The 22,512-nt window shown below is 41.2% G+C and overlaps 1 protein-coding gene across 1 annotated transcript in view; it reads left to right on the forward strand.

Moving 5' to 3' along the window:
- The window catches only part of MYOM2 (myomesin 2), a 586,141-nt gene that overhangs the window by 234,303 nt on the left and 329,326 nt on the right, over positions 1-22,512 (forward strand). Inside the window, exons 10-12 of the mRNA XM_085610818.1 lie at positions 1,734-1,895; positions 2,249-2,390; positions 18,694-18,893. Of these exons, the coding sequence (XP_085466944.1) occupies positions 1,734-1,895; positions 2,249-2,390; positions 18,694-18,893 (504 nt within the window). The remainder of the gene's footprint in view (positions 1-1,733; positions 1,896-2,248; positions 2,391-18,693; positions 18,894-22,512) is intronic.

Raw genomic sequence — 22,512 nt, forward strand, 5'->3', positions numbered from 1 at the left:
AGGTAATTTATTCCTAAAAATAATTTTACTAAAATCGTTTCTTAACTTTTATGTTCATTATTGTTTCTACTATCATATTTATGAATTTCAACTTCCTAACTACTTTTACAACATTTTGCACCATATTTTGTTTACAATGCATTTCAATGAAAGGCAACAGAAATGCTAAGCCAAACCATTAGATCATTAGTCATGAAATGAGTAATTAATACATCATCTTATAAATAAATTGTTAAAATAAACCTATAAATAAGGATCATAACTATTTAGCAATGTATTTTCTCCTTTTTTAACTCTTTCAAGCATACTTTTACGGTGCTGTTACTTCATTTATCTCTATTGCTGTATATTCTCATTAAACATGCAATGCGCACATTCAGTTCTTTGTCTCTTAAAGTTGGTAAATATGTCATGTTTTAAACTGTTTCTATTCATCACCTGTGATTCAGGCCTATTCCTTGGATTTCAGGCCTTTAACAACTAGTATAGACCTTAATAGCGGACTATAAGTCTATACTGAGCATTCTATAAATGTGAACACAGAGATGGTGGTCTGCATCCTCTCAGAAATCCATCCCTACCATTTAGTGCCATTCTCACTGAATCACAAAATGAATCCTGCCTTATGCTTATTAATGTGGCACAGCTTTTTGAGACAACTTGCAAATGGTGGCTTTGCGCTGCAGCTGATTTGTACGTCAGTCACAGTGCCAAACGTGGGTACGGTCGCAAAACAGTCAGCGTGCAACTGTTTTCTGACCTACCTATATTGTAACCATAATTATCAGACATCATAGAGTGTACATCTGTTTGTTTATTTCTTATTTGTCATGGTGAATCAAATATAAGACGAGACAAGCTTAAACCTTGCTCTACTTTTTCTTATAACAGGGTGCACATTACTGTTGGTGTGATTTACTTTGAAAGTTAGAAATTTTATCCTGGTTACTCAGAATTTTAGAGTAAATTTCTTTCTTATTTGGAATGCACAAATACTTCAAGGCATGATGCTCCGAAGTACTCAGATGCATTCTATGTATACATTTCTAAAATTATAATGTACAGTTCCAAATGGGGTATGTATTATAGTAAGTGCATTTTGTATCTTTTTTCATAGTTTTCTTTATTCAAAGATCTCCCAAAATGTTTCCTGTTTCTTATATAGAAATTCCTTTCCCTACACCCACTCCTGTCCACTCGACAGAAAGAAACTGGAAGAAACTCTCTGAAAATTCGCCCTGTAGTAAAAGTGACAGCCACAAGTAGTCTATTTTCAGCTAAGAGCAGTCAGCATTTCAAGACTCGTGCTTCATTCTAAACATAATATTTAGGAGTTCCAATATGCAAAATTCTATTTACTAAAAAGTATGGGCTGGCTGAAGGTGAACACTTCCATGTGGCAACACAGGCTTTTCCCATGTTCTGCTCTTCTTCCCCCCTTTTCCTAGGAACATGTAGTTAGGAAATTATTCTTTAAGGTACTCATTGATCTGTTACTTTGATAATACAATATCACTTTCTACATTCAACTATGATGAAAATGTACTCTATTTCACTGTTACTGTAACCTTTATATATAATTACTTGTATGTACTTATTTGGTTTGGTGTTGTATTAGAGTTACAAAACATTTCATAAAAAATAACACAAAAAAACAAAAAAGACAGAACATACAGTTCAAATCAGGATCGAACAAAGCCTGCACTCTGAATTTATCCCATATTATTTTTCAGATGTGCTGATAAAAGAATCAAAATGGACAGAGCTGTTCTTTGGAGAAGGACGTGCCACTCTTTCATTCACCCATCTTAATAAGGATGATGAAGGTTTATACTCCTTGAGGATGGTCACCAGAGGAGGTGTAAATGAATACAGTGCATTTCTGTTTGTGGCAGGTATGACTAGATATTCTTAGACATGGAAATTGCTAAAACATTTCGATGTAGATACTGCTATCATGTGTGTTTGTATTAGTTAATTTGTTCTTTTATGCAACTCTTCAATGTCACATGCAGTATGCTTTCTTTGTGAAATACCGAACTATTGTAGAAAGATGAAAAAGGAAAAGAGATTGTTCAGCAATTAGAAGTGATATGGAGAGATACCACGACTATTACCACAAATGCACATGCACTATCAAATCTTGGAGAAAAAGATTTGCATGCAGTTCTCCAAATACACCATATGGATTATGAAGATTATTTTCACCGAAATACAGTGCTCTCACAATTCTTTTTCCCTTATGTAGATGCTACAGCACTGGTTGCAGGTGCGCCAGGTGCACCAATGGACGTGGAATGTCACGATGCCAACAAGGATTATGTCATTGTCACTTGGAAACCACCAAATACTGCTAGTGAGAGTCCAGTTATTGGATATTTTATTGACAGGTACTAATTAGCTGATACCTTCCTTACATAGAGTGTTTTTGTTCATTGGTATGTATGTTTACTTTTTATGAACTTCTAAAGAGAAGAGGAGTGCACAATTTGTTTTTGCTACAACTTTGGAGATTTTAGGGCTGATTCAGAATTTGATGAACAGTACTCCATCTGTAAGGATGGCGAAGACATTACCTCTACCATCCTGAGAGAGTACCATCTGTCATTTTAGAAATGACCTCTGGCCTAGCAGCCAACTCTGTACATTATACAATGGTGGATGGCTTTCATTGGTTCTGAAGGTCATTCATCCAACTTTTTTACCTTTTTTTGTAATAACCAAAGCCCAAATCAGTACTTTTTTTTCAGAAAGAAATAGAAAATGAATGCCCCCCTACCCTGGAAGTTTTCTCCCCAGACATGGAGGTCATTATTCTTTTTGTCCCTTACTGCCAGATTAATCCTAGCAGCAATGGACAGAAAAAAACATTGCACCATCAACCCAAAAAGGGCTTGTGGTGTTATGCCCCTCCTTCAACTTCCTGGGCAATCAAAGGAAGTACTTTGTTGACAGAGCCAACGTGAGCTCCATTAACAGATTACTTAAGGTCTACCCATCTCTAAATGATTTGGGCAGACCTAGGGTTTGGCCAGCAGGGTACTCTTTAGCATCTGCTATGGAGTACCCTGTTCATCAAACTCTAAATAGATCCCTATATCTTTTGTAGAATTAGATAATGTTATAAATTATTTGATTACGATGTGTATTCAATTTTAGAATGACCAGAACTTTAGGAAAATGGGATCCATTTTACAGTAAGAGCAGATTTGTTCGAGGTGTGTGCACTCCATCAATGATTAAGAGACCGTTTCACTACTGACAGACGTTTTATGCCTAGCTACTGGCATCACTCAGTTCAGTTTGAACATCCATATACATTTCAAATCTGATCCTAACCGATTAAGAAGTTTAAAACACATATCTAGCATAGCTCCAAATCTTATTTTCTTTCTTTGTCACCACAACCTTACAAGTCGCTTTAACCTTGGACCAACTTGTGTTTACATCTTCTAATTGATCTAATTAAGGACATATTCTTACTAAATCTTCAGCACCGAAAACCTTTGAATATAACCAGATCATTTCACAACAAAAAATGTCTCATTCTCACAAGACAAAATGAAGTAATGAAAAGGCAAACTACCACATTGCTTGAGCTAAAAAAGGCTAAAACAATGAGGTAGTAAAAATCCATCTACAACTCAAATCAGAAAAAAACAGAGGTTTAATGGAAACAAGAGGATAATTAGAATAGATTTTAATGGGTGCATCAGGCTAAGAAGTGCTCAGAGTGACACAGCTGTTCTATTGAAGAGGTGAGAAAGCAAAATAATTTTTAGCTCACAAACCTAAAATCTAACAAGCCAGAAATACTATTAAAATAGATGGCAAAGGGAATGTTGTGACTGAACTCACAGCTTTAGCTGGCATATTACATACATTTTATGTTGAACTATGTGGGTCGGGGAAGCACAAGAAAATGACAAGGAAGACTACTTGAGGAACACAAGTTTCCACAGTTAGAACAAGAGAAATTAGTTCAATTAAGAGATCCAATCTCCAAATAAAAAGTAGCTGACGTAATTAAAAGCTTACCCATCAGTAAAGCGCTAGCCCAGGTGGCTGCTTCCCAGCCTGCTTTTACAAAGCCTTCATGCATATCTTAATTATACCCTTGCAAAGGCAATTTAATTTCTTTCTGATATCTCTTGAAACTAGATGATAGATTCAGAGATGGTCCTCCTACTTTAACCAGGTAAAGAGACTGAGAAATGTGTGCATTATCAATCTATACATTTAGTAAATACTGATACCAAAATATGAATAGAAATGTTGCCCGCACACCTAATTAACACATGATCAAAACAAATCCACCCAGCCCCATCTGGTATTATTAAGAAGAAACAAGACATGGACAACACCCATCTTATCTGGGACTTGGTGGATGTAACCACTTAAAATAGAGGTCAACTGATCTATATTTCGTTTGATGCAGAGAAGGCTTTTGACAGTGTGGACTGGAGATTCCTACATACAACAACTTGAGAAAACAACCCTGTGCCTCAATATAACAACAAATGTTCCTTATCCAGGGCCTTGGTCACTCTATAGAAGCGCACAAGGCAGGGATGCCCCTAGAAACTGTCAATATTTGCTTTAACGATAGAACTAAAAGTTCAAAGAAATAATGCTAATCTGGATATTAGGGGATAGCTATAGATACATTCAAAATGGAGCTATTTGTGGATGATATACTGTGTTAGTAACTGACCAAGCACATTAATTACCAAATTTAATTCAAGAGCTGTTCCATTTCCCCATGTTTTTGTTTTCTAAATCCATTACTCTGAATCAGAGCACTTAACGATCCCAGAGATGTCATCAACTTTGACAAGTACAATGATCTCTAATGGACTCTCAGAAGTGACAGATTCATTGGACTATTTGGTAGTCCAATGAATTACTAATTGGTAGTTAGTTACACCTTTATGACACTGATATTACTTCACTATTGTATACTCTATTCAAAGACCTGTATCAATGTGGCAAACTGGATATTTCTTAGTCTGGCTGTATTGCCCCCAAGCAATGCCTTAAGTTGTTTCTACAAGTATCCTCAAGTGTATTCAAGAAACAATATTTGTTTCACTTGGGCCAGGAACACATTGTCGTAAACTATAAACACTGTAGACCTTGCCTTCCCACATGTGGAATGATACAGTCAAGTGACACAATTAGGAACCTTGATTAACATAGCTAGCTGGCCCATGAAGTCCAAATCTGTAGGTCAAAGTGGAAGAAACATACTCCACAATCGAAGTATGTATTCTACCACGTCACACTGGAATGAGCCCACTCAACATACTGCCAACATTACAATCATTACAAACATTACATAGCCTCAATAATCCATAGTTCACACTGGGCTAAAATGATAGAGCAAAGAATGGATGAGCTACCCAGAGGCATAACTGGGAAGTATTTTTGACAAGGGACATATTTAGGTCTGTACAAGAGATCCAACATAATGGCAGGTTTCACAGAATGATCACTATCTTGGTGATTCCCTTGGTGCAACAAAGAGAGAAAGAAACAAGCAACAAGGGACCTGATAGTAATGGAGACCCATCAAAAATAATACCACACAAAAGAGGCATTTTGGTCCTGTACCAATTAATATTAAATTTACAACAACATCCAAACCTCACACATAAGAAGCTGGTAGATGTTACTGGCAAAAATGCAATGTAATAAACACAAATTACGATTCGATGATACATTACCGAATCACAATTTGGGTTTGCAAATAATTTCCAAATTGGAATTTGGAAAGGGTGTATTTAAGGCTCCCTTCCAAACACTGTATCAGAATCGGATGTATTAATGTTTTACTGACTACTCAAAAGTAGTAAAAATGCCTTCACACATGGGATCTCAAGGGCCTGTTCCCCTTATTGAATGGTGAGAAAATCATTTTTTAAGCATAGGTAGTGGTTCCATGCACCACTGCCTATTTATTGTTCTATTAAACACATCAGGTTGTCCTAGGATACTGTGCTAAATCTAAAAAAAAGATTGCTATATTTAAAAGCAATCGGAGACATTGTGGTCTGCTGACCTCAGTCGGCCACCATCACTGTGATGGTAATGATTCACATTGATAAAAAATGTGCAATCTAACTCATTAACATTCATGAGGTAAGTCAAATTGTGACCCACTACAAATCGGGTTTTTGTGAACCGACCTGTTAGTACATAGGTGAGCGCTAAAACATAATAGGATCTGTAAAAATCATAGCACAATTTGCAACTAATTTTCTCAACTCCAGTCTTTCTACTTCTGGCCCAAAATGAGCAGAATTTGAAGAACTATGGGCCCCATCCAGATGTATGCAAAAAATGCAGGGTGTCACGGAACCGGCCCAGGGTTCGTGACATTAGAAATGCAAATGTGTGGCATTTGCAGACCGAGCTCATCCTCTGAATAAGAATCATTCCATTATGAAGATGACAATTAGATGCTGAGGTAGAGTTCATCCTCATTTAAGGTATTTGCAGTTTCTTGTTGCACTCTCCATCATTACTGCATCAAAGGTGCCATGAATGAGTGAGTGGAGGGTTTTTCTGGTGCTAAGCTAAGGTGAGAGCCTTCTTGTGTAGGAGCACTACTAAATTCCACCATGAACAACATCTGTGGCATGAACCTCTGTGCGTCTTCCTTAGAGGCTGGAATTTTAATGAACTGTACAAGGAGCATGAAAACGGGCAAAGGGAAAGACTTCAATATTTGGGAGACCTTCCTATGGAAATAAGGAAATATATTCTCAGGACTACACAAGAGCGCCAATATTATCTATGAATTCATCCTAAAAGAAGGAGCTGTCTGCCTATCTGTGTTATTAAATTTCCAGGTAAGCGCAAAAAGACCTGCTGGCCTAGCCCAAACATTTGTATGACTGATTGATATCAGTACATTTTTACCTCACTAAATGTGAAGGTCTATAAGTAATAACATAAATATTTAAGAAGCACTTGTAGTCCAGAGCTGCTAAAGAATACTATTTTGTTTTATGAACCATTCAGTCTTTGTTGTACAAAGTCTGTTACGTGTGTCCCTAATAAAGTACTTTTTAAAGTATTGCTGAACAGAGCAGGATGGATTAAAATGTATGAAGCACAGACGGAGAAAATCGGGACCCCGGGAAAACTCAGTCTCATGATTCGGGACCTTATTCATGTCTCCGAGAAATTCATATTTAACAATGAATTATTTACATATCACTAATGCACTGCTTTTGAAGATCAGCAAAGTCCAATGGTTCATGTATCCACATACTTAGTACTCTTCATTGCAATAATTCCATGGAGCAATTTTCCAAACTTAAACCACACATAACATAAAGAGCATCATCGCCACATGCCTGGGGAACCAAAAGCAGTCCTGGCAAAAATGCTCAAACCAGCCCCACTCGCTTTGCCTCCTTGTGCAATTTCTCTCTTTCCATCCATCAATTCTCTCTGTTTTGCCTTCTCTCCTGTCTCTTCTCCCAAAACCAGCCTCCAAGGGCTCAAAGCCACTGGGGTAATGCTCAGATTAAAAAACAGTCCTATCCTGTCCTGAACATCATCTATCCCACAGACATTTACATTAAACATTGAGGACTTCAGGGAACAGTATTAATGAGAAATGTGAGCCCCCAAAATTTCAAAGCGTTATTAGATGTTACAAATGATAAAAATGCACTTGACAAGTCCTTATAACATAATATGTAATATCATTAACAAGACTTTCTGGGTACACAAAGACATAGACATATACACATAGACACATACACACACAGATTTCATACATATCTTTATGAGGACCGGCCCTTGACCATAATGGACTGTGTCTTTGCTCTTCTAATTCTATGTGCACATTGATGCTGCTGTAGGTTAAAAAACAGGCTAAAGGAAATATAGCAGCACTGGTACTTTTTTTTTATACACATGCTATTCTCATAGCACACTGGTCATCACAATGATATTGTTTTTCTGGTTCTATTAGGGTTTTCCAACACTGTCAGGGGTTGCACACATGTGTGCACACACACCTGCACACACATGCACACACAAAGACACATACAGACACACACAGAGAACTGGACATACATCTTGGGGTAGAATTACTTTTCTTTCATGCAATGCAACACAGCAAGGCAATTTGCTGCTCTGTGTTGAATGAAAGGGTGAGCTCTGAAAGCCATATCTACTAAGCCATGGCACACTTCTGCTCTCTCATAGTGCTGGCACACTTCAGTTTTAGTAAATCTGTGTTTGGATAAAAATACATGTGTGGATGCATGGGAATGCCCATGCTCCACCCATATATATGCCTGCCTGATGCAAAGTAATGCAGGGCAGCGCGCTGTCATGCCTTGCTTTACCTTGTATTTAACAAAGCAGGCAAAGCCAAGGACATTGACATTGCATGACGTAGTAAATGCCAAAATGAATATTATGTCAGGACTGTGCCACATAGGTGATGCAACCCTGATGCAAAATCTCAGTAAATCGGGGCCTAATCCAGCCTTGGTGTTTGGCACCCCTACTTTCTCACCATCTCGCCTTTGAATTGCGCAAACATCTCAATGAGCTTTCGCCAGCCAACATTCAATTCTGTTTCTTGTAACACTCACTTTCACCAGGAACAATCCAAATTCATTCAATCGGAATCTGAATTTACACCCATTAAATTGAATAACATATCAGATCAAAGATAGCTTACTGTCTCACAATAAACGATCAATGATTTCTACTTGAATAATATAGTACAACCAAAGTTAACCCTCAAATATGTTGCTTCATTCAGCAGAATGAGGAGCTTAAAGACAACAATGAAACAGGTTCCCACAAAATATTATACTTCTCACATAAAAACACCCATGAGAAGAAAAGTAAAGGAGAAAGTTGAAGTCATCTGTGTGAAAAATTGGGTTTGTGGTTGAAGGGGGGTTTACTCCTGTTCAAGTAACAGCCACAATCCTTGCCAGGGTGAACCACAAAAGACACAATACAAACTGTGCTTCACCCTTTGGTAGCCTGGCAGAAAAGCAGTCAGGCTTAACTCAGAGGCAATGTGGAAAGTATTTATGTAGCACACAAACAGTAATTAAGGGAAAACAAAACACAAGACAAATCCCACACCATTTTTTTGTAAAAAGTGTAACATTTAATATATTATGTGACACCAAAACAACAAAAATCCAATCAGTAGCACCAGAGCTATGAATTTTAAAACATTCTAGTCTAATCTAGCACCTAAAAGAATAAAGCGCTAATTGCATACATTGAGTCTTATGAAATAGTGTCAAAGACCAAAAATATGGCAGATCGCGATGGAGCATATGCAAAATAAAGCAGTGAATTGGGCCCAGTAAGCATTTACCGTTGGACTTACGAGAATTTTGAAGAAAATGTTCTGAGAAGGTAAAGTTCAGCGGGGCAAGACTGCAGGCATTGTCTGAGGAGGGAGCATCGTCATTGGGGAGTCGCTGGATGAAGTCGAGGTGAAGATTTCTACATTTGGACTTTTGAAAGTCGAAGAATCTTCAGCAGGACAAATCAGGAGGCTGTAGCTGACAAGAGTTCTAAGAGGCCGAATGCCCCTTCACTGGGGTACCACTGAACATGATTTGCTTCCGGGCTGCAGTGCAAGGCCTGGGACATGTTTTAATAGGGTACTTAAGTGGGTGCCACAATAAGTGCTGCATGCCCACTAATAGCATTTAATCTACAGGCCCAGTGTATAAGGTATACCACTCTACTAGGGTCTTATAAGTGAATTAAATATGCCAATCAGGTGTAGACCAATTTTAACATGTTTATAGGAGAAAGCACAAGCACGAGTCCTAAGACCACCACAATGTAATTAAGAAAAAATAGGAGAGGTTAAGGTAAAACGTGTTGGGGTGACCCAGTAGAGAGGGCCAGGTCCACCACGCTACAAACATTCTGTCACTCTGTGCTAACCTTCAAATCTGTCAATGTCACTACCATTCAACAGATATAATGAGTTATTTAAAAGCAGCCTATATCTCTTATGAAATGTATCAGTCCATAAACCAACCTACGGAAATATTTGAAATGATCTCTCTCTGTAAATATTTGACATGTTTTAATCTCAGCTCCCTTTCCTTAATGTTAATTATCCATATAAAATATATGAAAAATAAAACAAATGAGGACCTCCTGTACGTCTAACATTAATCACCTGTTCCCCTATTACTACAAGGCAGTGGCAGCTGGTGATCTTTTAAAGAAGTGGGGCATAAAAACTGTCCTTGAATATGACTATGTCCCGTGACCAGTATGCTATCAGTCCTTTCACATTTATCTTACTATAATGGATACTAGTTGGATAGCGTAACTAGCAATATTTGTTATGCAGTAGTATATGGGGGCGTTTCAGTATTCTAGAACATGTGTATAGTCAAACTTTGGGTATATTTAATGCCTACACCATTCAAATGTAATGTCATCAGTATTCTACGAACCTCAGTGCAGTGACTGACTGCATGCAGGACCCATTCACTACTGCTGCACACGGAAGAATAGGAGTCATATATATCCTGTGTAGCAAAATCCCCATTCACTCTGTTTGCTCTAGTTAACTCGATAGGCATGGAGGGGAAGGAGAGGTGGGGTAATTAGTGAGAGGGACAGACAAGGAAAGCAGAAAAAAGATTAGAGCAGGGCTTATTTTCTGTCAAAGTCTGATTCTGCAGTTGTTCCTCTGTTCTAATGCAGCGGCGACTTCTACGCTGCATCAGAACAGTTAATGTATTAACAGTCAATGTTAATATCATTTTAGTTTTCTGTTACCTGAAGCGGGGCTGGGCTGCCAGCGCAAGGGCCAGGGGGAGGAGTGGTGATAACAGTGTGAAGTGTGCATGACAGTTTGGCCGGCCGTCATAGGCCGGCCAAATCGTCATGCGCACCTGCATGTTCCCCACCAGGCTGTAATACACAGCCTAGTGAGAAACATGTACAGGCTCCAACTCCCTCTCTGAGTGCCAAACTACAGCACTCAGACCAATCACATTGCTGCTGTAAGGGAGAGTCGTGATTGGCTAGGGGAGTCCGGTGTTTGGGGGCTTCCTGGTTTCTGCTGTCGAGGAGCCAAAGAAGACAGAGAAGTGGCAGCAAGGTGGCCAGCCGGCCGGCCTGCAGGTAATTGTGTTTATTTTTATTTTTATTTTTTAATAGTTGGCACTGGCAGTACATTCTGTTTCTGTGTGGTGGATGTAACCTGACATCTCGAGGCACATTTAAAGGAAAGTATGTTATTTTGTGATATAGTGAAATAAAACTGGACACTATTTAAATATTTATTTGGCAAACCATACTATGTAAAAATTATACGCCAATGAAAGATAAATAAATATGGACAATACAATGTTTCCCTTTCTTGACAGCCACCTAAATTCATTGCTAATGAGCCATATCTCTATTTCAGGTTTGTGACTTTACTTATGGCTCCATATCAATTTGAAATAAATACCTCTTGTTGCTTTGAATACGGGGCTCTCCCATTCTATGGGGACTGATGCTGCTGCTTGGAGAGCATTGACACTAATGTCCTTCTTCAATTTCAACCACCCACCTATGCAGACGGCCATATTGACATGGTTTTGTGTTTGGTTCCTGTTAGAAATGTGGTCATTGGTTGACTAGGATGTGAGCCCTGATCAATCAGCAACGACACTCCTTGGCAGGGTGAGGCACAAGCCAACCCTAAATCAATCTGTGCTCAACCCTCTGATAGCTTGGCACAGAGCAATCAAGCTTAACTTAGATAAAATGTGTAAAGTATTTGTGTAACACTTTAAAGAGTAATCAAGGAAAAACACCACACAAATAGTACCCCACAAATTAAAAAAATAAAGTAATTGTTAATAAATAAATAAAGACAAAAACAACAAAAATCCAATCAGTAGAACCGGAGATATGCAGTTTTTCAAAATGTCAGTAAAACAAAACCAAAAAGCACAAAGCGCCGACTATAGATATCTGTTTGCACCGGACCGGGATCAAGGTCAGGCCGACCCTGATGGAACATTGGCCAGCTACAGGGACCCCGTTAGGCCTGATGAACAAAGGACCTTAAATCCTGGTTTTCAGAGCATTGCGATAATCCGCATCGATGATGTGTCATACAGCCGAAGATGCATGTCAGTTCAAAGGTGCAGCAAGGCTGCGATGCGAGGTCATCATCATGGATCCTGCCAACAAGGGCTTACAATGCAAAGTCCGGCATCGAAGATGTGTATGGCGTTAAAGGCTCAGCAATGGTTCAGTGGAGCTACAAGTTTGCAATGCAGAGTCTGTCGTTGTCATGTAGGCGGTCGTCAATGAGGAATGTGAGGACATGCGGTGAGGATGCATCATTCAGCAGCAGTTCTGAAAAGGCATGGGAGGCGATGTGGGTCTTTTTGATGGTTCTGATCCATGCAGCAGTGGTGATGCGTCAGTTCTACTCAAGATTACTCCACGTAGCAGATGAAATGCGTCAGTTCCACTGGATCCACACAGGCTGGCAGAGCACCTTAAGCCCACTTCCAAGAATCCAGGACTGCGGTGGCACTACTTGGCTAGTAGACTCAAAGATGGTAGAGTTCAGGTGCAAGGTTGTTGGAAAGAAACCTGTTGTGTCCCTGAGGCTTCTGATCAGGAGGGCAACCAACTAGCCCTTGGAGTCACTCTTGGGTTCTGGGTTCAATAGATGTAGGTGCAGTCCTTCTTACCCAGGAAAGAGGTCAGCAGGCAGCAGGTCAGCACAGCAGAGCAGCAGTCCTTTAGAGCAACAGTCCAGCAGAGTGTCTGTCCTTTCAGCAGCACGGCAGTCCTTCTTCCTGGCAAAGTATCCACAGGTCCAGAAGTGTAATGAGAATTGGTGTCTGAGGTCCAGTATGTGTGCCTAGTTGTGCCTTTGAAGTGGAGAGAAGCTTCTAGAGGTATGCTTTTGAAGTGCAACCATGACCTGCCTTCCTGGGCCTGGTTCCAGACTAACTACAGGAGGTATGCTGCCCTTTATGTGGGGGCAGGGCACAGTTTACTGCAGTGTAAGTGAGGCTGTGCCCAGCTCCTCCCTCCCATCCTGCCAGTGATGATCTATTCAGGTACACCTCAGCTCCCTATTGTGTATGACTGTCTTGGAGGAATACACACAGCCCAACTGTAAATTACTCCTAGTCATGTGACCCAGAGACAAGCTGCAGGATACAAATGGCTAAGGCAGGAACATCTCAACTTTCTAAAAGTAGCATTTTTAAAATTGTAATTTGAAATCTGGCTTCACCATAAATTAGGATTTTACAAAGACACCAAACATGGACCAAGTACCTGTTCCCATTTGGGAATTGCAGCTTATGTAATTATGTAACTTCATTGTTTTCCTATGGTGAGGTAGGGTTTGGTTTGCAGTAGTGAAAAAAATGAATTTAAGACTTTTTCACAATTAGTATACTTAAACTTAAAAGTACATGTCAAAAGATTTATTTTCCCTGGGTGAAATAGCAGTTTAAAATGGCACACACACAGGCTGCAACAGCATGCCTGAGACATGTTTTAAAGTGCTACTGAAGTGGGTGGCACAATCAGTGCTGCAGGCCCACTAACAGCATTTAATTTACACACCCTGGGTAAATGGTATAGCACTTTACTCCTTCACCCCTTAGAACATGTCCCAGTCCTGCCATTGCAGCCTGCATGCAGTTTTAAAATACTATTTTGACTTGGCACTATAGCCCCTTGTGAGGCCTTAAGCCCTCCATTTATTCCATATAGGTCACCCCTAATGTAAGTCTTAGTTAGTCCAGGCTGCATCATAATTAAAAAATTGAGCATATGCTTTTAAGTTTTACATGTTGTGGTAGTAAAAAAACTGCTAAATGTGTTTTTTGTACTGTGAAGTCTACCTCCCCAATAAGATAAAATTTGGTTGCCTTATCACATTTAATATTTTCTAACTTTTGATTGAGAACAGGAAAAGCTTACGTGTTTGATATCTGAGAAATTAGTAATTAAATCCTCTTTAATAGTAAAGTCAGAGTTTAAGTTACAATATAGAAAATTCCACTGTTTAGTGCCTGCAACCTGCTGCTGAGTCACATGACTGGGTGTAGTTGACAGTTTAACTTTGTTTATTCCTCCCAGATGGCCACACAATGGAGAGATTAGGTGTGCCTGGATGGGCCATTACTGGCAGGGTGAAGGGGCAAAGCTGGGCACAGCCCCTCTTGCAAATCAATAGTCTGTGTCCTGCCTTCATACAAAGGACTTGACACCACTTTATTGTTCATGCAGTCTGGGTGCAGTTAGGGCAGGGGAGACAGGAAACTTCCAGCACTCAAATGGAATTCTCTAGAAACTTCTACTTCAAAGAAGGCACCAGGTATAAAAATAATACCCTTAGAACCACTCTTCAGTTCACTTTTTGGATTAGTGGAAGAACCCTCAGCGAACTGCCTGCTTCTGCTGTGTACTTCAAAAGACTGCTTTGCTTCACCTGGAAGTACTGCTTGGCTGCCTGAAGCCTTCCTTGAAGCCTGAAAGGTCACTCTGCTGATTGAGCCCTGTTCCACTGCTTGAACTCAGGACTTTCAGAGTGATTTGAAGAGCTAGTTGGCGAACTTCCTTATCAGAGCCTCAGGGCCGGAAAAGTCTATAACCACCTTGAAACCACACCTGGATCCAGCTTGATTGAATCATGGCCCTCCAAGTGGTGCCCCTCCAGCCCTGGACCCTTGGAAGTGGTGGCAGAGGTGCCAAGATACCCAAAATTCAAAACTTGGAACTTAGAATTCTTTTTCCTAAAAACTGCTCTGAGAACTGAGAGGAGACCGGGACTAATTTGCTTGTCAGTCTACACAAGGTACATCGCCAGTCGGCCTGACTATGTTCTTTTACTCATGGAGCCAGCATTGCAATAAGCATTAAGCCTGCAACGTTGTCCCACTGGAGATTTTTAACTTTAAAAAAAGACACCGAACGTGGATATCTTCACTGTGACTTCATCCACCGGCTTCCTGACAATGATGCCGCCTCCTCAAACACTGACTGCAGCCTTGCCCCACATAACTTTACCTTCTCAGAACATATTTGTTGAAATTTCTGAAAAGTCGGAAGGCACGCCCCACCAGGCCCAATTCACTTCCTGTATCCAATTCACGCTCCATCGCTGTCAGTCATATTTTTCAACTTTGTCTCAGTTTCGCACGATGAGATGTCCACAGGTTTTATTTGGCTATTTTAGGCACTAGTTTTTACCTTAAACTTAAAAAATGCGTAACTCTGGCTCTACTGATTGTATTTTTTTGGTTTCGGTGTCAAATAATTTATTAAAATTGACTCTATTTTTCTAAAATGAGTGAGACTTTTCTTGTGTTGTGTTTTCACTTTATCGCTATTTGCGAGCTGCAAAATACTTTAAACACTGCCTCTAAGTTAAGCATGAATGTTTTTGTGCTATGCTATCAGAGGGTTAAGCACAGATTAATTTAGTGACTTTTTGTGGTTCACCCTAACGGTGATTGGGGCTGTTGTTTGAACAGGGTTAACACCCCACTCAGCAAACAACCTAATTTTTCACAGATACCAAAGTTCATCATCACAAATCAACTTAATCAACTTCAAACTTTCTTTGATACTAATCATATCAGCAGCGACTTTGCAATACAATTTATCCCCCTTCACAGTAGAAAAACAACTGCAATAATTATAGTTTTTGAATTTTCATTATCACAGTGACGATGGTTCTTCACTTTCTCTTCCAAACTGGTTAGCAACATTCAAATTCAACAGGTCTAAAATATACCTCCACATCTCACAAACCATGTCAACAATTGTAGTTTGTTTCTTTATCAGAATTGCAATTTCAATAAACTCTCTATGCCTTTGACCTACCCAAGTGTCCCTACTATTTCTATTGTTTCTAATCATCTACATGTGCAACCTGAGGTAATTCTAAGAATATTAAGAGTTAACTTTCATTATGCACTAGTGGGCAAAATTGATCAGATCATCTTGAAAAAAGTAGGCAGCAACTTAACCAGAAACACAAGCATATAAACAAAAATAATCTCTGCTAAAATGTTGCAAATTCTAATTTAAGCGTGTACCATAGCACTGACTAACCTACACTTCTTTACATCAACGTCAACATTTCAGTTCACTCTTAATCTACTCACTTCAGTCACAGTACTAATCTGATTTAATTCTTTTTCAACCCCTACCATTAATTGTATTAGACCTATGATTGTCTAGGTCCAGTCCTAGGAGCGGAATCATTTTTCATATATTGAATTCTCTGATGTTAGGTCATTGTAAAAGTCTGAAAAATACTCTGATAGTGTTTTTTTTCATAAAATTGCTAGTCCGCCAAATACTCTGCTACAAACCTCAACTCCAATACAGGTCATTAAGATCTCAGTGGTTCATTTATGAAGAAGGGTTTGTTTAGGTTACTGGGAGTGGTCTATAAAGCAGTGCAAAAACTGCTAACAGAACCATTGTAGATATCATTTCTGGTAGGCTATGGGGGAGAGAGCTAACAGCCTTAATATAAGCTCTGCTTGAGGTGCCACACTACCTGAGCAGAAAGAACAATAATACATGGAACAAAAAAATGTCCAGTGGGACCAAAGTTTGTGCTGTATCTGTACCGGATGGAAAGTTGTTGAGTGCACTTTTTGATAGTCCTTGGTGAGGCACAGAAATTGATTGCCAAATGGTCACAGCGTCACAAGTATCAAAATAAGTCTGACCTATGAATGCAAATCACAGACCTGAAGTTGGATTTTAATCTCAGTTGAACGCCTGTGTTAGGAACATTCATTTTTCAGGAGCACCAAAGTTAGAGGTGCACCAATAGAGGAACCCACAAGATTGCTTTTATTTTGCAGGAGTCTTCAATCAAGGCATTTGTGATGTACAAAAAACTCTAAGGGGCTTATTTATGTGCCCATGCGTCTGTTTTGTGCTGCCATTGCGTCACTTTTCGTGACCCCTCGGTGGCGTAAAACATGCGTCATGTTGCGACCTATTTACAAGGTGATGCATCTAGGCAGATGCGTCAACTTGTAAAGCCCTGCGCTACATTATACCTTTGTCAGGTATAATGTATGCAGGGTGGGCATTCTGTCACAACAAAGCCCCGTAGAAGTGTTGCAGTGAAATCTATGAGATTCCACTATGACACCTCTATGTCGCCAATGCGTCAAAACCTTACGCCTGCCTTATGGCAGGCATTAGGGTGACGCCGGCCCTTTCAAATGGGGCTTGGCCCATATGAAAGGAACATTGCTGGAGTTGCGTCAGGCTTCCGACACAACTCCAACAATGTGCCACCTTTTGCGCTGACAGATACGTCACTAATACTGATGTAGCTGTCATTCGTTGCGACATGATGCGTCATATTGTAAATATGACGCATCGTTGATGTTGAAGGAAGGCACACTGAGAGGTGGCGCATCGCTGCTTTCACGCATAAATGAGGCCCTAAGTGAGGTAGGATTGGTGAATACAGTATATTTTGATAGGATTCCTTCTATAATTATCTTAAAATAGAAATACATTTTACGTAGCAGCCAACGTCTACAGCATATTGTGAATGGTCTTGATCTTGGCTCTCTAGGATGGGGGAAGCACATTGATTGAAGACTGTGAAAGAGGAAATGGAAATTTAATATTGAGAAACCATACGTGTATTTAATTCAAGTACATAAGGCAATTAATTGCATAGGAAAATACGAGGAAAAATACATATTTGTATAGTTGGAAAACATCGATAGGGACTTTAATGATGTGCATCTGCTGAGCCAGTTAACGAAATGATGTGTATGCTCAGTGCCAAGGGCAATTGCTTGTCACTTTCCCTTCACTAAAAATATTCACCTAGGGAAATTGCAACGATGATGTCCATGCAATTGAAAAAATACATCTGATTCCTACTATAATAAGTTAATTGTGAGACTGAAAGACATTGAAATTTAAAAATATCTTAGGTTTGTAATTTTTTCCCCAATTCAGCTTTTACATTTATTCCTGCCTGTCTGTTAGATTTTTCCTTCAATGCTTCCAATACAATTATGCTTTACACTTTTTCCTGTCCTACCATTCTTGGTTTCTACATCTCACATGATTCATGTTCACTTTCTCTCCTCCCAGCTTCCCTCCACTACCTTCAGGTTCATGTGTCAACATGGACCAATCTGTATGTAACCAACCTAACTAACTTGTCTTTGTTATTGTGGTGCACATATTCAATTGATACATTCTTTTTCTTCTGTCCAGTTCTATGTAAGGTGAAGCATGTCTCCTCTTGTTTCGTGCATAGTACGCCAATACCTCAGGTCTCAGTGCGATGTAAAAAAATGCAAAAATAAATAAATAAACACACAAATATATAAATACAATTAAATTACATTATTCTTAGTTTCTGTAAAAAAAAAGGAATTGGATAATATGTAAGATAGGTCTAACAGTTGATCTGCAGTGCCTGGAAAATTGTACACTTTTCACTAGTGTTAAATATAAGAAAACATCTGATAGTGACGATAGTTGCATTTCCCTCTGTCTCTGTTAACTTACTTTGTTAATTTACGAACCAAATAGTTACGTGTTTCACAACGCAAAGAAAATAGCATTGTTTTTAAGCTATTCTTTGTATGTTTACTATCATTTATTTCTTACGTCACCATTCACTTTCAGATGTGAGGTTGGAACTGACAACTGGATCCAGTGCAATGATGCGCCTGTGAAGGTTTGCAAGTATCCTGTCACTGGACTCTATGAGGGACGATCATACATATTCCGTGTAAGAGCAGTCAATAAGGCTGGAGTGAGCAGGCCTTCTAGAGTCTCGGTAGCAGTAGCTGCTCTTGACCCCGCAGATCTGGCTAGGATGCAGAGTAAGTATTCAATCATTATAATAAAGATTTTTTGGGAGGGGGGTACACTAGGGATTGACAGTTTTTTGCATTCCCTACATTCTTTGTTTTTTCTTCTTTCTTGAGAGATAGGGTGACATTTATGTCACTTTCATAATGGCGTATGGAATCTGTATAAATCTAAAGGCTCCACTCACATTTGTTCACTATAAAAACAACTATCAAATTACAACTGCTTCCATTTAGCCATTCTGTGTTACTTTATTTTATAATTTATATTGTACTGAAACACAAGCTTCAGGTGAATTATTGGAGAAACATGTGGCAGGAAAAGCCACCCTATGAAACATCGTGCTCGTAAACAGAAACAAGCTTAAAACCAATTGGAAGGCAGCATTTAGAACCCAAGCAAATGAAGCGGATGGGCCGGAGAGTGGGCGGAGCTTCCACAAAGCTTCCACACTATAGAGTAAACTGCAAGCCTCACAAAGCGATGGCAAGGGATTCGCGCTGCAACGCTAGGCGAGACCTAAAAACCGTGAAAGCGAAATTGCTGTTCACGTTACTAAAGACTTTTTTCATATAACAGAAGTCATAATGTGTGAGAGGAAATCCATTATTTTCAATAAAATGAGGAAGTGCGGAGGGGAAATACTTTATCTTAGGTCAGAATATCTGCCACATCTACTTGGGGTGGTCCAAGGTGTCAATGCCTACACCCAGTAAAATAGATCTTTGCCACAAACTATGTGCCATCAACAAACTGAGGAGGATAGAGTTAAAAGAGTAGCGGCCTGTGCAGAAATGAGTGGTGGGTGGTGAGGCAGGGTGGGGGGACTCGACAGACGACAAGGGAAAATAATTTATTTATTTCATTTTCGCTCATTGCCATCTGTTGAGTTCCCCCCAATCTGCCCCACCACCCTTACCTATATGGGCCGCTCCTGAGTTTGACACTGTACCAAATCACACTGATTGAGACTATCATGCTGCTAGCGGTTGGTCAGTTCTATCCTTTGGCATACACACAGAGGGGCAGATTTACAAGCCCCTTGCGCCACTTTTGCGTCTTTTTTCCCATGTTAAAAATGACGCAAAAGTGGCGCAAGGGGCTTGTAAATCGGCTCCAGAGTGAGCAGGATTGTGCTGTGTACATTTGCATATTTCCATGATCACTTAACCATTGAGGCACTCTGTGTCCCCAGCTGCCTCTCCCTCATAGAATACACCAACGATGTTGGTGGGCTGCCAATGAGAAAGTGACATAGCTAACAGTGAAGCCAATCCTCGGACAGTGGAAGACCAATATTCCCTTTGTGGGAATCCTAAGGAACACACTAAAGCAGTATGCCTATAGTTACTTCAAGGCCAGTGAATTACTTAATGTGACACAGAGTACTAATGAATACAATAATCTATATTCATACAGGTATTTTCATCTGTAAACGTATTTTAATTGCCAAAAATATCATGTCAATTCCTTCCAGCATTCACAAATGTATTTGTGGCAGGTGTAAATTCATTAACTACTGCAGATTTCTCTGTCACACGTGTGCAGAAATCTGTAGCAGGGAATCCTACTCAGAAAGTATGCAGGGAAGTTTCAAGGCATTGCCTTGAAAGTTTAGAACATCCACAAAAATGTGCGTTCCTTGGCATTCCTGCATATCTCTCTGACCCATTTTCATCCTAGAAATGTTCAGAGATTTACTCCAGCCATGCAATGGATTAACTCCATTCCGTCAATGGGAAATACACTTACAGGCCTGTTGGACTTGGCCCTTCTGGCAGGTTCACCCCTGAACTTTTTGCTTTTTATTGGTAACCTGGTGTAGTGATTTTTGGTTTCTGCGCACTTTACCGCTGTGTCCCAGGGTAAAGTGCGTGCGTGTTGTGAGGTTGGCCTGCCCTCCCATAGGAATGCATGGGGGAATGTATGTGTCCTGGTAGTTCCTGATGCGTGGGGTGTGCAGGCCCGAGTTTGGTATGTGCGGACTCGGGTGATCGAATGCTGCGCGATGATGTGTGCGGCGTGCATGTACCTAGTGTGGAAGTGCCACTTCTAGAAGTGGGCACTTCTGTGTGCAGTGTGAAATGTGTGGCTTGTCTGGCGATTGGCTGGTTGAGGTCATGTGACGGGCTAGGGAAATCCCCAGAGTCAGGAGGAGTCACCCAGTGGTGAATAGGGAGCTTAGCATGCTGATGGCTGGGGAGGAGTACACCTGGGTCCTGAATAGGACAGGGCTTTCCCCACACAATGCTGGCTCCGGCCCCTGTGGTGCGTCTGATGACCCTGGCCTGTCCAGTGAATAGGGAGAGGGGGTGAGCAAAACAAAGTGCTGGACATTTTTGGCTTTGTAGCGCCTGGGAGCGCTTTTTGGCTTTATAGCGCTGTGGGCGCTTTGATTCTGATAGCGGGTGCCCACCCCGCGATTCTGCCGGTGTCTGCCAAGTTCGGCGGGTGCCCACCCCGCCGTTGTGCTCGTTTGCGAGGGAGCCACCCCTCGCATTGCCGAAGAAATCACCGCTGCAGCCCGGACCGGAAGTCAGGCGGGCCGGGGGCGGGCCTCCGGGACAACCGGAACTGAGAATAGGAGGGCGGGAGCCTACCCCGCCTCCTACCGAAGCATCGCGGCTGCTCAGGGCCCTGGAACAGGCAGGAGCCTACCCTGCGCCCCGGGGCTCTCTGCCCAAGAGAGGAGTGCGGCAGGAGCCGGTGCGGAGGGGGTGCGAGGCACATTGTCGGTGCCTGCCCCTCCGCGTTAAGAAGAAGCCTCGGAAGCCTTCCCGCCCCGAGCGGAGAGAGAGAAGACGACGCGGGAGTCCCCAGAGCAACAGCCCGGTGAGTACGGAAGGGCTGGGGGACTCCGCGCATGGGGAGGGAGTGAAGGGGCAGTGTCCACGAGCCCTGTGAGGCTCCAGCGAGGCGCAGTACTTCGTGAGCGCCAAGGTCGCTCCCACATTGGGGGCACCCTTCTTTCCGAGCCCACAAGGCTCCAACGAGGCTCCTTGTTTGAAGAACCTAGAGGGCTCTAAAGTGCACCGCATTGGGTTGCGAGCGCGTGGCCCTCCAACGAAGGGGGCACCAGTTGCTTCTTGATAGAGCGGCCCCAGAAGGCAGCGGGCCGCTCCCACCTTGCCCCACTGAGTTGTTTAGAGCCACGAAGGCTCTAGGGGGCATTTCAATTGTTTTAGAGCCCAGAGAGGCCCCACGAGAACGACAGATTTGCGTTGAAGGGCACAGTGGTGCTCACACTCAGTTCTACAGCTGCCCAGCACTTAGTGGGCAGCTGCAACGTTTAGGTTGGGGATCTTTACGCTTTTGGCATGCGCAGCTGGCGCAGCCTGACTGGGACAGAGCGTCCTAGCCTGGACAAGGCCAGTTGGCCTAGGGACTGCCACAGGTGGTGGCGTATGTGAGTTTCTCGCTAAGGTTCCTACCCTGCACCTCTGAATGTACTTTATGCGTCATGTGCCTTGCTTTACACCGCTGAATGTATTTCTATGCATCATGTGTTTTCCTAACCTACACCTCTGAATGTATTTTGATGCGTCATGTGCCTTGCTTTACACCGCTGAATGTATTTTATGCATCATGTGTTTTCCTTCCCTACACCTCTGAATGTTTTAGGCATCATGT

This window comes from Triturus cristatus, chromosome 6 (assembly GCF_964204655.1).
Source record: "Triturus cristatus chromosome 6, aTriCri1.1, whole genome shotgun sequence".
Lineage (NCBI taxonomy): Eukaryota > Metazoa > Chordata > Amphibia > Caudata > Salamandridae > Triturus > Triturus cristatus.